Raw genomic sequence first — 14,356 nt, 5'->3', positions numbered from 1 at the left:
CCTGTTCAGTGCAATGTGCTCCCAGTTACCCGATCTGATGTGGAATTTCTTCAGACTGTTCTTGATGTTGTCCATGAAGCGTTTCTTTGGCCCGTGAGGGGCTCGCCGACCTTCCTTCAGTTGAGAGTACAGGATCTGTTTAGGGAGACGTATGTTGCATATGCGGATGACATGGCCAGTCCATCAAAGTTGGTGCTGCATTATTGTGGGGGTGATGCTGGTCATGTTGGCTTCCTCCAAAACGCTGATGTTGGTGCATTTGTCCTCCCAGCTGATCCTCAGAATCTTTCATAAGGATCTTTGATGGTACTGTTCCAAGGCTCAGGTGCTGCTGTAGGTGGTCCATGACTCAGCTCCATACAACAGGGTGGGGTGGTCAATGGCTCTGTAGACCAGCAGTTTTGTTTGATCCTTTAGGGCTCTGTCTTCAAAGACTCTTTTCCTGAGTCTGGCGTAGGCTCCACTGGCACAACTCAGGCGATGGTTGACCTCAGAGTCGATGTCAGCTTTTGAGGAAAGAATGGTCAACGTTTTCAAGAGTGGTGTTGTCCACTTTTATAGTGGGCTGGGTAGACGGCTGGTTGGGTGGAGATTGGTGTAGGACCTGGACCTTCTTGATGTTTAAGGCTAGGCCCATGGCTCTGTTGCCTTGGCAAAGATATTCAGTGTGCCCTGGAGGTCTTCTGCGGAGAGTGCTGCAATGGCGCAGTTGTCCGCGTACTGAAGCTCCATGATGGCAGTGTTACTGACTTTGCTCTTGGCCTTCGCCTTCAACCTATTAAGGTTGAAGAGCCCACTGTCAACTCTGTAGAGGATTGGGATCCCCTGTGGCAGCTCTTCACCAATGAGGTGAAGTATGGCAGCAATGAAGACGACAAACAGGGTGGGTGCAATGATGCATCCCTGTTTGACCCCCATTTCCACAGTGAAGGGCTCGGACTCAGAGCCCCAGTTGCTGAGTATTGTGACCTACATGCCATCATGGAGTTGGCTTGCTGTGAATATCATGTCTGTTGTACCTCTAAAGTCAGTCATCATCCTCCGCCTGTTCCACCGTTGAGGTCTTGGTTGGATTGCTCTTTGTCAGGGACCTCCCTCTCAACTGTACCGCCATGGGTGGCCCTACCTGGAGCATTGCTCCAGACGGCATCACTCTCAGGATCTCATGACCACACAAGCTTATCCACCACGACAAGGTGACAATCCGTGGAGAAGAATTGTCCGTCCTTTGATTTAAAACTCTGAAGAGGAAGTAAAAGAGACCGTCTATGCCTGCCTGGACGAGACACTGTCTAGAATCCCCAGGGAGGATAAGATTATTCTCCTAGAAGTCCTTTTAATTTAATTTACATTAACCTACAACCTGTACATCTCTGGAGTGTGGGAGGAAACCGAAGATCTCGGAGAAAAACTACGCGGTCACGGGGTGAACGTACAATCTCCGTACAGCTGGCACCTAGATCGAACCCGGGTCTCTGGCACTGTAAGTGTTGTAAGGCAGCAGCTTTACTGCTGCGTCATCGTGCTAGTGCTTTTGTTCATGTCATTATTACCATGAAGCCAATTTTACATCCCCTTGATCCCAAGTACAGGTGAGCACTAAATAACAGAATAATTCCAGAATTAAATACAACTATCTTTAACAAAAAGCAGACAATTGAGAAAACTAGTTGACTTTAGATGAATTTGTCTGTTAGCTGGGAGAAGATAATTTACTTGTAATTTCAACTTTGCGGGGGATCATGTAGAAGTTGCACTATCAATTTACCACAACCAGCAGAGGTAGTGTCCCTGGTGTGGTTTGATACTCTTTGATTGCCCATAGTAGGGTATTATACAGGTAGAAGAAAGGTCAGGATGTCAGCTTCATAACCCAATCTACAACTAATCTAAAAGTGTAGAACAAGGATATTGTTTATGCTTGAACAATTTGAATTTCTAATCTATGGGGTGAAGATACATGTGTGCCTCAAGCAGTACCATATCAAGAACATTGGAGTCCCAGTCAGTGTGCACAGCCTGAAAACTAACACAAAATATAAATGTGAAACATAGGAAGAGCAAAAACATTTTTGGATTCCTTTTGAAAATTACCTTATTGCTTATTGTTCAAGACCTGATTCTATTATTTCGGCATTTAGATATTGTTAACTGTAAAACAGAATCCCTGGTGCAGAAATGGAATGGTTAATGTTCAATCTGAGGTCTTTTTTAGCTAAGCAATTTATTAGTAATAACAAGCAGGAGCATTTGCCTGTGAAGCATTACGAGTTAAAGAAATTCTAGACACACTGGGAAAAGAAATAAAACTTCTTGGCAATTGTACAGCAGAGTATTAAAAATCTTTAGCACCTTGCTCTGGCTTTTATTATAATGATGATCATAAGTGAATTACACAGCAATTTAAAAGTAATAAATGGCTTTACGTGAATGCAGCCTCTTCATAATGACAAAGAATGTTTGAAAAATGAAATATTATGGAAAATGAGGAATGAATTTCCTACAGTCTTTCAACTCCACCATATTAATGTTCATTACAAGGTTTTCACTGATGTGTCAGTGTGTCAAGAAAATCACTGAGCATATCTGTTCACGAGTATCGTGAATACTGTATTGCAACAAAGGTGTTTTCAGTCTTAATTTTGTAATGTAAATAGTTTACTTCGTATGGAGGAAGAATTTGAGATAATCCTTCTCCAGCACACCACACTACCTTAATTGTACCTGCATATAATCACTATTACTGCCCATTCCCATGCACTTCGCTTCGGCAATAATGCCATTATTGTGGACAGTCTTGTGTGCATGGATTTGGGTTAGTTGAACTGTAAAGATTAAAGCTCCACTGCTCCAAATTTCTTCCTTCATTATGATCTATAGGGCAATAGTAATATATTAGGGAACACATTGATTAAATGTCACCCTTTCTTACATGAACTTTAATTTTAAATTAATTTTATCACATCATTGAAAAGGAATCCTGTTCCTTAAACATTTTACAGAGTGTTATTTCTGACAATCAAACTCATTTAACAGATCTGCCTCTTGAGACATTAGGGCCAGAGGGTAATGGTGGATGGCTGTTTGTCGGGTTGGAGGCAGGTGACTAGTGGGGTGCCTCAGGGATCTGTGTTGGGTCCTTTGTTGTTTGTCATGTACATCAATGATCTGGATGAAGGGGTGGTAAATTGGATTAGTAAGTATGCAGATGATACCAAGATAGGGGGTGTTGTGGATAATGAAGAGGATTTCCAAAGTCTACAGAGTGATTTAGGCCATTTGGAAAAATGGGCTGAAAGATGGCAGATGGAGTTTAATGCTGATAAATGTGAGGTGTTACACCTTGGCAGGACAAATCAAAATAGGACGTACATGATAAATGGTAGGGAATTGAAGAATACAGTTGAACAGAGGGATCTGGGAATAACCGTGCATAGTTCCTTGAAGGTGGAATCTCATATAGATAGGGTGGTAAAGAAAGCTTTTGGTATGCTAGCCTTTATAAATCAGAGCATTGAGTATAGAAGCTGGGATGTAATGTTAAAATTGTACAAGGCATTGGTGAGACCAAATCTGGAGTATGGTGTACAATTTTGGTCGCCCAATTATAGGAAGGATGTCAACAAAATAGAGAGAGTACAGAGGAGATTTACTAGAATGTTGCCTGGGTTTCAACAACTAAGTTACAGAGATAGGTTGAATAAGTTAGGTCTTTATTCTCTGGAGCGCAGAAGGTTAAGGGGGGACTTGATAGAGGTCTTTAAAATGATGAGAGGGATAGACAGAGTTGATGTGATCAAGCTTTTCCCTTTGAGAATAGGGAAGATTCAAACAAGAGGACATGACTTCAGAATTAAGGGACAGAAGTTTAGGGGTAACATGAGGGGGAACTTCTTTACTCAGAGAGTGGTAGCGGTGTGGAATGAGCTTCCAGTGGAAGTGGTGGCGGCAGGTTCGTTGGTATCATTTAAGAATAAATTGGATAGGCATATGGATGAGAAGGGAATGGAGGGTTATGGTATGAGTGCAGGCAGGTGGGACTAAGGGAAAAAAATTGTTCGGCGCGGACTTGTAGGGCCGAGATGGCCTGTTTCCGTGCTGTAATTGTTATATGGTTATATGGTTATTAGGGAGGTCAGTTCTTCACATTGTTCTCGGTCCTACCAACAGCAACAGCCGTTGTATTGAGGCAGTGCAGCGTAGGTTCACGAGATTGATCCCTGGGATTTCGGGACTGTCATATGAGGAAAGATTGAAAAGACTAGGCTTGTATTCACTGGAGTTTAGAAGGATGAGGGGGATCTTATAGAAACATATAAAATTATAAAAGGACTGGACAGGCTAGATGCAGGAAAAATGTTCCCAATGTTGGGCGAGTCCAGAACCAGGGGCCACAGTCTTAGAATAAAGGGGAGGCCATTTAGGACTGAGGTGAGAATAAACCTTTTAACCCAGAGAGTTGTGAATTGTGGAAATCCCTGCCACAGAGGGCAATGGAGGCCAAATCACTGGGTAGATTTAAGAGAGAATTTGGATAGAGCTCTACGGGCTAGTGGAATCAAGGGATATGGGGAGAAGGCAGGCACGGGTTATTGATTGGGGACGATCAGCCATGATTACAATGAATGGCGGTACTGGCTCGAAGGGCCAATGGCCTCCTCCTGCACCTATTTTCTATATTTCTATTTAAAGAATGAACTGGTCTCGTATTTTCTTACCACTGCACATTGAATCATTCCCACCCACTTGCACACTGTACCTTCCATTGTCAAGGACCCATAAGCTGGAGTTGGATTCCTAATCTACTTCCCCTAATAACCAAATTCTGCATCCTTTCTCAAATTCTCCCCTATATTCGTTGCTATAGAATCCACCACTTTGACCAAACTTGTCTTTTTGCTCAAAATCATTTATTCACTTTGGGGCACTTTTTTAATATATTAAAGGAACTGTGCACAACATGTGTTATTATTGTGAAAGATAGATAAATCCTACATAGAAACAGAACCTGGCACATTCTCAGAATGGCATAGAGCTTTATGGCCAATTACATTATTTATTGTTTTTTAATCTGTGGTATGTTTTTGATTTATTTTGATAGAAATATTACTGAGAAAATCAATACTAGAGAAATTTTGTTCTTGGTCCCAAGATTACATTCATGCAGGTTGCAATTGTATTCCCTTTGCCAAACACACTGCACTTGTTTATCGAATGCTTTTTGGTCATAGGTTGGGTTCGACCCTCATCCTCACATGCGAGTGTCTGCAATGCCTCCGAATATGGCCGGCATCCCAGGTGGAAAACCGTAAGTAATTATTTGAAAACAATGCTTTGCTATATTTGCTTTATTAATCGTGTTTTTTTCTGATTATAAACACAGAATATTTGATGTTTTGCCTTTTTGGCAGCTGCAATAATTTGAATTTATAGTTCATAATTTTTGCAAACAATGACAATAATATTTGTAGATTGGTTATTGCATGTGAACCAATCAGAGTAGTGTAGCTTCATTAACCCCACCTTACTGTACACTTTATATTAACACCCACTCCCTACATTAGGTAGTCTTGGAAGCGGTAGTGATGAACTAACAACCTGATGTACCGCTCTGCTATATGTTATAATTAAAGATGACTTTAATTAATCATTTACATACAACACAAAATTAATCATTTACATATAGCAGAGCGGTACATCATAGATGACGAGTCCTCGAACCTCACTGCGTTTGCTACACCATTTGGCAGATTCAAATTTCTCAGAATGCCATTTGGCATCAACATGGCTAGCGAGGTATTTCAGAGAACCATGGAACAGTTGTTCAGAGGCTTCCCGTATACCATCATCGTAGATGACATCCTGGCAAAGACATATCGGAGCATGACCACAACCTCAAGCGGATTCTGGACAGGGCATGAGAGATTAACCTTAACCTTAAGATTGTACATTAATCTTATGACAAGTCCAGCAAATCACTGAGGGGTCAAGTTGTCCATCTGCAGACTGCTGTGGGACATTCCCGTCTGGGTTTCGTTGTCGGCCCGTCTAAGGAACCCTGCTCCTACCTTACAACGTAGTGTAACATCATTAACCCCACCTTACTGCACACTTTATATTAACATCCACTTCCTACATTAGGTGGTCTTGGAAGCGGTAGTGATGAACTAACAACCTGATGTACCGCTCTGCTATATGTTATAATTAAAGATGACAAACTCTAGACCTGTGTTCCTTTAATTATTTACAATTTTAATGTAAATGGATAAAGGAAATGTACATTTTTAACGAGAATTGTTGAAATAGTCTTTACATCGCCTCTAAATTGTGTGCAGACCATTATTCAATTTAGTTAAAATTAAATTTGTATAAAGATTTTCACATCGTGTTATGAGATCATTGAATAATTAGAGATGTCATAATATTATTAAATTACCCATGTACAAATGATGACACGTGGGCAGTTAATGCCCAAGTGAAAATCAACCATTTCCCAGGAACAGACTATGGAACTCAGTGTGCAAGCCATAAACATGATAGTGTGACAATGATGGTCTCTTCCACACTGAGTTTAATTATCTGGATCCAACATCCAAATGTGAGTTTGTACAAGTTGTTCTACAGTTATACAAAATAAGAAGAAGGTGATCTTATGGGTAATTTAAGTTTTGTACAAAATTAGCATTGTGAAAGATACATCTTCTAGATGCGCTGGGATGCATCCTCAGTGATGTGACCTCGGGTCATCGGGTGTTTCGGGTCTCACAACATCAGACACCCTCGCCCAGGCGACCCAGCCCCGACTTGCGTCCCAGCAGCAACCGCCCACGGATCAGCCCTCTTAATCCAAAGCCACCTAGTGGCTTTCTCTGCGGCTTCGCTTGCGGATTGAAGGACCCTCTTCTTTGCCAGCCCCGTAATGCCCAACTGGTTGAGGACTTTGCAGAGTGAGCGTCCTGCAAAGCCTCTACAGCCCACCTCTATGGGCTCATAGTATGTCTTCCAGCCGCTAACCTGGCACATCTCCACCAGTTCCTGGTATTTTGCGCGGTTCCTCTCATTAGCCTCTTCAATACGCTCTTCCCAGGGCACTGTCAGCTCCAGAATGATCAGCTGTTTTATCACTTCGGAGGTGATGATCATGTCTGGCCGGAGTGATGTTGCTGTGATGTGCTGTGGAAATTTCAGCTGTTTGCCCAGATCGACGTGCAGCTGCCAGTCAGTGGCTGTGTAGAGGAATTGAGCTATTAGGAATAATCATGTAAAAAAAAAAAAATGGCCCGGTTTTGCATTCTGATCCCCTCCAGTAATTTGTACTGATTTCTAGTTTTTTAAGCTTACATATAAAATGGTAAAGTGACAACAGAATTGTGGGTAATAAAAGTCTTATGAGCTGCGAATTTGTAACAAATGACCAGGAGATAATCGCTTGTAAGGAAAAAAATAATGAACAAAATAAATCTTGATACGTTGTTTTTAGCAAAAGTCAGTCCAAAGACTTCAGTTTGTTTTATTTTCCTCTTTCTCCCCTGAATAGAGCATATTCATTCCATGTTACGGCGGATGGACAAATGCAGCCTGTGCCTTTCCCTCCTGATGCCCTCATTGGACCAGGGATCCCTCGACATGCTCGGCAAATCAACACACTGAACCACGGTGAAGTTGTGTGCGCTGTTACCATCAGTAACCCCACAAGGCATGTGTACACTGGTGGGAAGGGTTGTGTGAAGGTCTGGGATATCAGCCAGCCTGGCAGTAAGAGCCCAGTGTCCCAGCTGGACTGCTTGGTAAGTGAATGTAAACTACTGTTGAAATTCCAATTCTCTCATGAGATTTAATCAGGAAACTGAAACAATTCTAGGTAGCTGTTCATCAGTTCAAGAATAAACACGTTTTGTTTCCAAATGTACATATTTAACACCAACTTTGGAATGTTCCCATTTCCCACATCAACCATAGGTGAACCAGATTCAGCTGGGATATTATAGCGAGCATTTATGAAAGGTTTTATTGGGCATCAATATAAATGTACCCACCTGAAATATATTAGGAGTGAAGTCTAAGTTACAAATAGTTAATGAAGAATTATTAGGTGCGTAAATCCATTAAAGTTGAGAATGTTGTAAGTGGCTTGTTCACCTTAGAGAACTAATGAGAGTCTGGCTGAGAGTGGCTGGGGGCAAGGATCTTGGCTTTGATTCTTAAGTTTACAGCTGGTGAAATCATCCTGAACATTTTACTCTGAATAACCTCCTGATACTGCCAGACACCAAGCAGTAGAAAGTTTGCAATCCATCTTCATAAACTACAGTGCCCTCTATAATGTTTGGGACAAAAACCCATCGTTTATTTATTTGCCTCTGTATTCCACAATTTGAGATTTGAAATAGAAAAATCACATGTGTTTAAAGTGAACATTGTCAGATTTTAATAAAGGCCATTTTTATACATTTTGGTTTCACCGTGTAGAAATTACAGCAGTGTTTATACATAGTCCCCCCATTTCAGGGCCACCATAATGTCTGGGACACAGCAATGTCATGTAAATGAAAGTAGCCATGTTTAGTATTTTGTCGCATATCCTTTGCATGCAATGAGTGCTTGAAGTCTGTGATTCATGGACATCACCAGTTGCTGGGTGTCTTCTCTGGTGATGCTCTGCCTGGCCTGTAATGCTGCCATCTTTAGCTTATGCTTGTTTTGGGGGCTAGCCCCCTTCAGTTTTCTCTTCAGCATATAAAAGGCATGCTCAATTGGGTTCAGATCGGGTGGTTGACTTGGCCACACAAGAATCTACCATTTTTTAGCTTTGAAAAACTCTTTTGTTGCTTTAGCAGCATGTTTGGGATCATTGTATTGCTGTAGAATGAACTGCCGGCCAATGGGTTCTGGGCATTTGTTTGAACTTGAGCAGATAGGATGTGTCTATACACTTCAGAATTCATTATGCTATGACCATCAGCAGTTGTATCATCAATGAAGATAAGTGAGCCAGTACCTTCAGCAGCCATACATGCCCAGGCCATAACATTCCCACCACCGTGTTTCAAAGTTGAGGTGGTACGCTTTGGATCTTGGGAAGTTCCTTCTCTCCTCCATACTTTGCTCTTGCCATCACTCTGATATGTTAATCTTCATCTCATCTGTCCATGAGACCTTTTTCCAGAACTCTGGTTGCTCTTTTAGCAAACTGTAACCCTGCCATCCTATTTTTGCAGCTAACCCGTGGTTTGCATCTTGCAGTGGAGCCTCTGTATTTCTGTTCATGAAGTCTTCTGCGGACAGTGGTCATTGACAAATCCACACCTGACTCTTGAAGAGTGTTTCTGATCTGTCGGACAGGTGTTTGGGGGTTTTTCTTTATCATAGAGAGAATTCTGTCATCAGCTGTGGAGGTCTTCCTTGACCTGCCAGTCCCTTTGCGATTAGTGATGTTCCAAACAGTTGATTTTGGTAAGCCTAAGGTTTGGCTGATGTCTCTAACAGTTTTATTCTTGTTTCTCAGTCTCATAATGGCTTCTTTGACTTTCATTGGCACAACTTTGGTCCTCATGTTAATAAACAGCAATAAAAGTTTCCAAAGGTGATTGAAAGACTGGAGCTCCCTTTTACCTGTATTAAGGAGGCAATTAAACACACCTGAGCAATTACAAACGCCTGTGAAGCCATGTGTCCTAAACATTATGGTGCCCTGAAATGGGGGGGACTATGTATAAACACAGCTGTAATTTCTACATGGTGACAATGGTGACATGGTTCTACACGGTGACAATTTCACATTTATAATTTAGAGATGTTAAAGGTTTGCAAGTTATGGAATAGAAAACGAATTACAGAATGGTACATTTATTCAATTCAACGCAATTTCTTTGACAATCATGTGTGTGTGTCTAAGCCTGTGGTGGTGTGTGTGTGTGTGCTGGACTGGTTTCACATTTTTATGGTCATGTTGCAATCCAAGGAAAACTTGTGGGCAAATTATTGGTTAAAAAGGGTTTATGGCACAGAGTAGACTCTCTGGCTGATCAGATGAAGTCCTTGTCTCAAGGTCACCAGGTGAAGACAGTGTAAATCCACATTAGCCATAACACACCACTGAATTACCACTCTTACTCCAACCACAAAGAGGCTGTTGTACAAAATCCACAAATGCAGTTGGGACTAGTGTCTGAATTTTCTATTGGCATATCCTGACTAAAATGACAAATGACACACATCCTCTTTGCTGCTTTGGAACATGTCGTCTTTTGAAAATGTATGTCTGCCGTTCCTTTAATCCTGGCGTTCCTTTAATAAAACTCCTTTATTTGCAGTTGTTTTCAAGTTCTTGAATGTCTTTTGCATTTAGCCATATAAAAAGCATGAAATTATTTCAATAACGAGATAGGAAAATAGATTGTGTTTTATTTAATGCACAGAACAGAGACAATTACATCCGATCATGCAAGTTACTTCCTGACGGATGCACCCTAATCGTGGGTGGTGAAGCCAGCACGTTATCCATTTGGGATTTGGCAGCTCCAACCCCGCGTATAAAGGCAGAGTTGACGTCTTCAGCTCCTGCCTGCTATGCTTTAGCGATCAGCCCTGACTCCAAGGTCTGTTTCTCCTGCTGTAGTGATGGTAATATCGCTGTCTGGGATCTGCACAACCAGACGTTGGTCAGGTGAGAGTCTAAATTAATTCCTGTGAAGTTGTGTATCTGATTAGATAGGAAAGTTGTTAAAGAAATGTTAGTGTGCATACATTTAAAAATAACTTTTTAGGGTCTGTCATGTATTGGTTGTAGCCATTAATATTTTAAACAAATAATTGTAATGGCTATCAACTTGGAGATGGCATTTTCCTCTACAAGGCACTTTTTATCACATTATATCCATCTTTGAAGGCAGGTTGTTGGTGTTTGTCATTCATTCTTAAGTAAAACCATGGCATCTAATCTATAATGTTGCAATGTGTATAGAAATAGCTGATTAGGCCAATCTGGACTCAAAGGTTTCTTCCACCCAAGTGACAAACAAGTGGGTATCCTGTACTTCATTTTTAAGATTCTCTTTTCTTCTTTGCTTCCTCCATTCTGGCTTCCTCATGGAAATAATCCTCACTTTGTACGCTCGTAATCAGACAGGATGATCCAGTGCTTGGTGTTCCTAGTGGGGCGCGTCAATGTATAAACTCTTCAGGAATGTTCTACAAGAGACTTTGAATCTATTTTTCCATCCACAGCATGATTGTTTGGCCTCATTCGACTTTCCATACAGTAGCTGCTGTGGTATTCTGTCATCTGATATTCTTCTGACGAGTCAGACAGCACCTCTGGAGAAAAGGAATAGGTGACGTTTTGGGTCGAGATCCTCTTCAGATGGAGAGTCTGGGTTAACAGGTCCCTTTCAGAATGGCAGGCAGTGACTAGTGGGGTACCGCAAGGTTCGGTGCTGGGACCGCAGCTATTTACAATATACATCAATGATTTGGATGAAGGGATTCAAAGTAACATTAGCAAATTTGCAGATGACACAAAGCTGGGTGGCAGTTTGAACTGTGAGGATGATGCTATGATAATGCAGGGTGACTTGGACAGGTTGGGGGAGTGGGCAGATGCATGGCAGATGAAATTTAATGCGGATAAATGTGAGGTTATCCACTTTGGTAGCAAAAACAGGACGGCAGATTACTATCTAAATGGCGTCAAGTTGGGAAAAGGGGAAGTACAACGGGATCTGGGGGTCCTTGATCATCAGTCTATGAAAGTAAGCATGCAGGTACAGCAGGCAGTGAAGAAAGCGAATGGCATGTTGGCCTTTATAACAAGAGGAGTCAAGTATAGGAGTAAATATGTCCTTCTGCAGTTGTACAGAGCCCTAGTGAGACCACACCTGGAGTATTGTGTGCAGTTTTGGTCCCCTAATTTGAAGAATTACATTCTTCCTATTGAGGGAGTGCAACGTAGGTTTACAAGGTTAATTCCCGGGATGGCAGGACAGTCATATGCTGAGAGAATGGAGAATGGAGAATGGACTTGTACACTCTGGAGCTTAGAAGGATGAGAGGGTATCTTATTGAAACATATAAGATTGTTAAGGGTTTAGACAAGCTAGAGGCAGGAATCATGTTCCCGATGTTGGGGGAGTCCAGAACCAGGGGCCACAGTTTCAGAATAAGGGGTAAGCCATTTAGAATGGAGCTGAGGAAACACTTTTTCTCACAGAGAGTTGTGAATCTGTGGAATTCTCTGCCTCAGAGGGCGGTGGATACTTTCAAGAGAGAGCTAGATAGGTCAAGCCAGGGGATATGGGGAGAAGGCAGGAACGGAGTACTGATTGAAAACTGCTTTAAAAGGGCATAAATTATACCAGTGCCCAAGAAGAGTAAGGTGACGTGCCTCAATGACTATCGACCAGTGGCACTAACGCCGGTGGTGATTAAGTGCTTTGAGAGGTTGATCATGGAGCAAATCAACTCCTACCTCGACAAAAACCTGGACCCACTGCAGTTCGCTTACCGCCACAACAGATCAACGGTGGATGTGATCTCGCTGGCCCTCCACTCCGCTCTGGACCACTTGGACACCAAAAACTCACATGTCAGGCTGTTATTCATCGATTACAGCTCAGCATTTAATACAATCATCCCCTCCAAGCTGGTTACCACACTCGCAGAACTGGGTCTCTGCGCATCCCTCTGCAATTGGATCCTCGACTTCCTCATTCACAGACTGCAGTCTGTTCGTATTGGTGGAAATGTGTTAGCCTCGATAACAATCAGCACGGGAGCACCTCAAGGCTGCGTGCTCAGCCCCCTGCTGTACTCACTCTATACTCATGACTGCGTAGCCAGTCACAGTGCGAACACCATCATCAAGTTCGCTGACGACACCACTGTTGTGGGACGTATCACTGATGGGGATGAGTCAGAGTATAGAAGAGAGATCGAGCAACAGTCCATATGGTGCTAGCGCAATAGCCTGGCCCTCAACACCAGCAAAACCAAGGAACTGATTATGGACTTTGGAAGGAGTAGGAGGGGGACCCACAGCCCCATTTATATCAACGGGTCGATGGTTGAAAGGGTCAAGAGCTTCAAATTCCTGGGCATGCACATCTCTGAACATCTTTCCTGGTCTGAGAACACTAATGCAATTATCAAGAAAGCTCATCAGCGCCTCTACTTCCTGAGAAGATTACGGAGAGTCGGTTTGTCAAGGAGGACTCTCTCTAACTTCTACAGGTGCACAGTAGAGAGCATGCTGACCGGTTGCATCGTGGCTTGGTTTGGCAATTTGAGCGCCCTGGAGAGGAAAAGACTACAAAAAGTAGTAAACACTGCCCAGTCCATCATCGGCTCTGACCTTCCTTCCATCGAGGGGATTTATCGCAGTCGCTGCCTCAAAAAGGCTGGCAGTATCATCAACGACCCACACCATCCTGGCCACACACTCATCTCCCTGCTACCTTCAGGTATAAGGTACAGGAGCCTGAAGACTGCAACAACCAGGTTCAGGAATAGCTACTTCCCCACAGCCATCAGGCTATTAAACCTGGCTTGGACAAAACTCTGATTATTAATAACCCATTATCTGTTATTTGCACTTTATCAGTTTATTTATTCATGTGTGTATATATTTATATTATGGTATATGGACACAGTTATCTGTTATGTAGTAAATGCCTACTATGTTCTGTGTGCTGAAGCAAAGCAAGAATTTCATTGTCCTATACAGGGACACATGACAATAAACTCACTTGAACTTGAACTTGATTGGGGATGATCAGCCATGATCACATTGAATGGTGGTGCTGGCTCGAAGGGCCGAATGGTCTACTCCTGCACCTATTGTCTATTGTCTATTTTCTGTTGAAAGGGAAACGATATAGGTGGTGATATAGAGAGATATAGAACAAATGAATGAAAGATATGCAAAAAAGTAACGATGATAAAGGAGACAGGCCATTAACGTCACCTATTTTCTCTCCAGAGTTGCTGTCTGAATCCGCTGAGTTACACCAGCTTTTTGTGCCTATCTTTGGTTTAAACCAGCATCTGCAGTTCCTTCCTACACATTCTCCCGACACTCCCTGCCCACCTGATCTGTGATTCTTTCAACAATGTGTAAATTGGGAGGTTTGTGGGGGGAAGCTAAGGTGATCTAATATAGTGATGAATGACAGATTTTATGTCTCTATTTGTCACTGTAATCAGGGTTTGGTTCCTACTTTTGAAATAAGAGAACTCTGATCTGGAATAGGAGCATTAATTAGTAATGAGAGAATGGTACATAAATGGCCCGTCAACACAAAAAAACCTCTTTCGTGCCTTTTTGTGTATAAATTTCACATAAATATTATACATATTTTTA

General features: G+C 42.2%; 1 protein-coding gene across 11 annotated transcripts in view; it reads left to right on the top strand.

Annotated features, from left to right (window-relative positions):
* Nucleotides 1-14,356, top strand: part of tle1 (TLE family member 1, transcriptional corepressor) — a 124,671-nt gene that overhangs the window by 96,220 nt on the left and 14,095 nt on the right. For all 11 annotated transcript variants that reach the window (XM_033017622.1, XM_033017616.1, XM_033017613.1 and 8 more), the window contains 3 exons: nucleotides 5,232-5,308; nucleotides 7,538-7,787; nucleotides 10,419-10,666. In XM_033017622.1, coding sequence (XP_032873513.1) covers nucleotides 5,232-5,308; nucleotides 7,538-7,787; nucleotides 10,419-10,666 — 575 coding nt within the window. The remainder of the gene's footprint in view (nucleotides 1-5,231; nucleotides 5,309-7,537; nucleotides 7,788-10,418; nucleotides 10,667-14,356) is intronic.

The sequence above is a fragment of the Amblyraja radiata genome, chromosome 3 (assembly GCF_010909765.2).
Source record: "Amblyraja radiata isolate CabotCenter1 chromosome 3, sAmbRad1.1.pri, whole genome shotgun sequence".
Taxonomy (NCBI): Eukaryota; Metazoa; Chordata; class Chondrichthyes; order Rajiformes; family Rajidae; genus Amblyraja; species Amblyraja radiata.
This window is presented reverse-complemented; position numbering and strand designations above follow the sequence as displayed.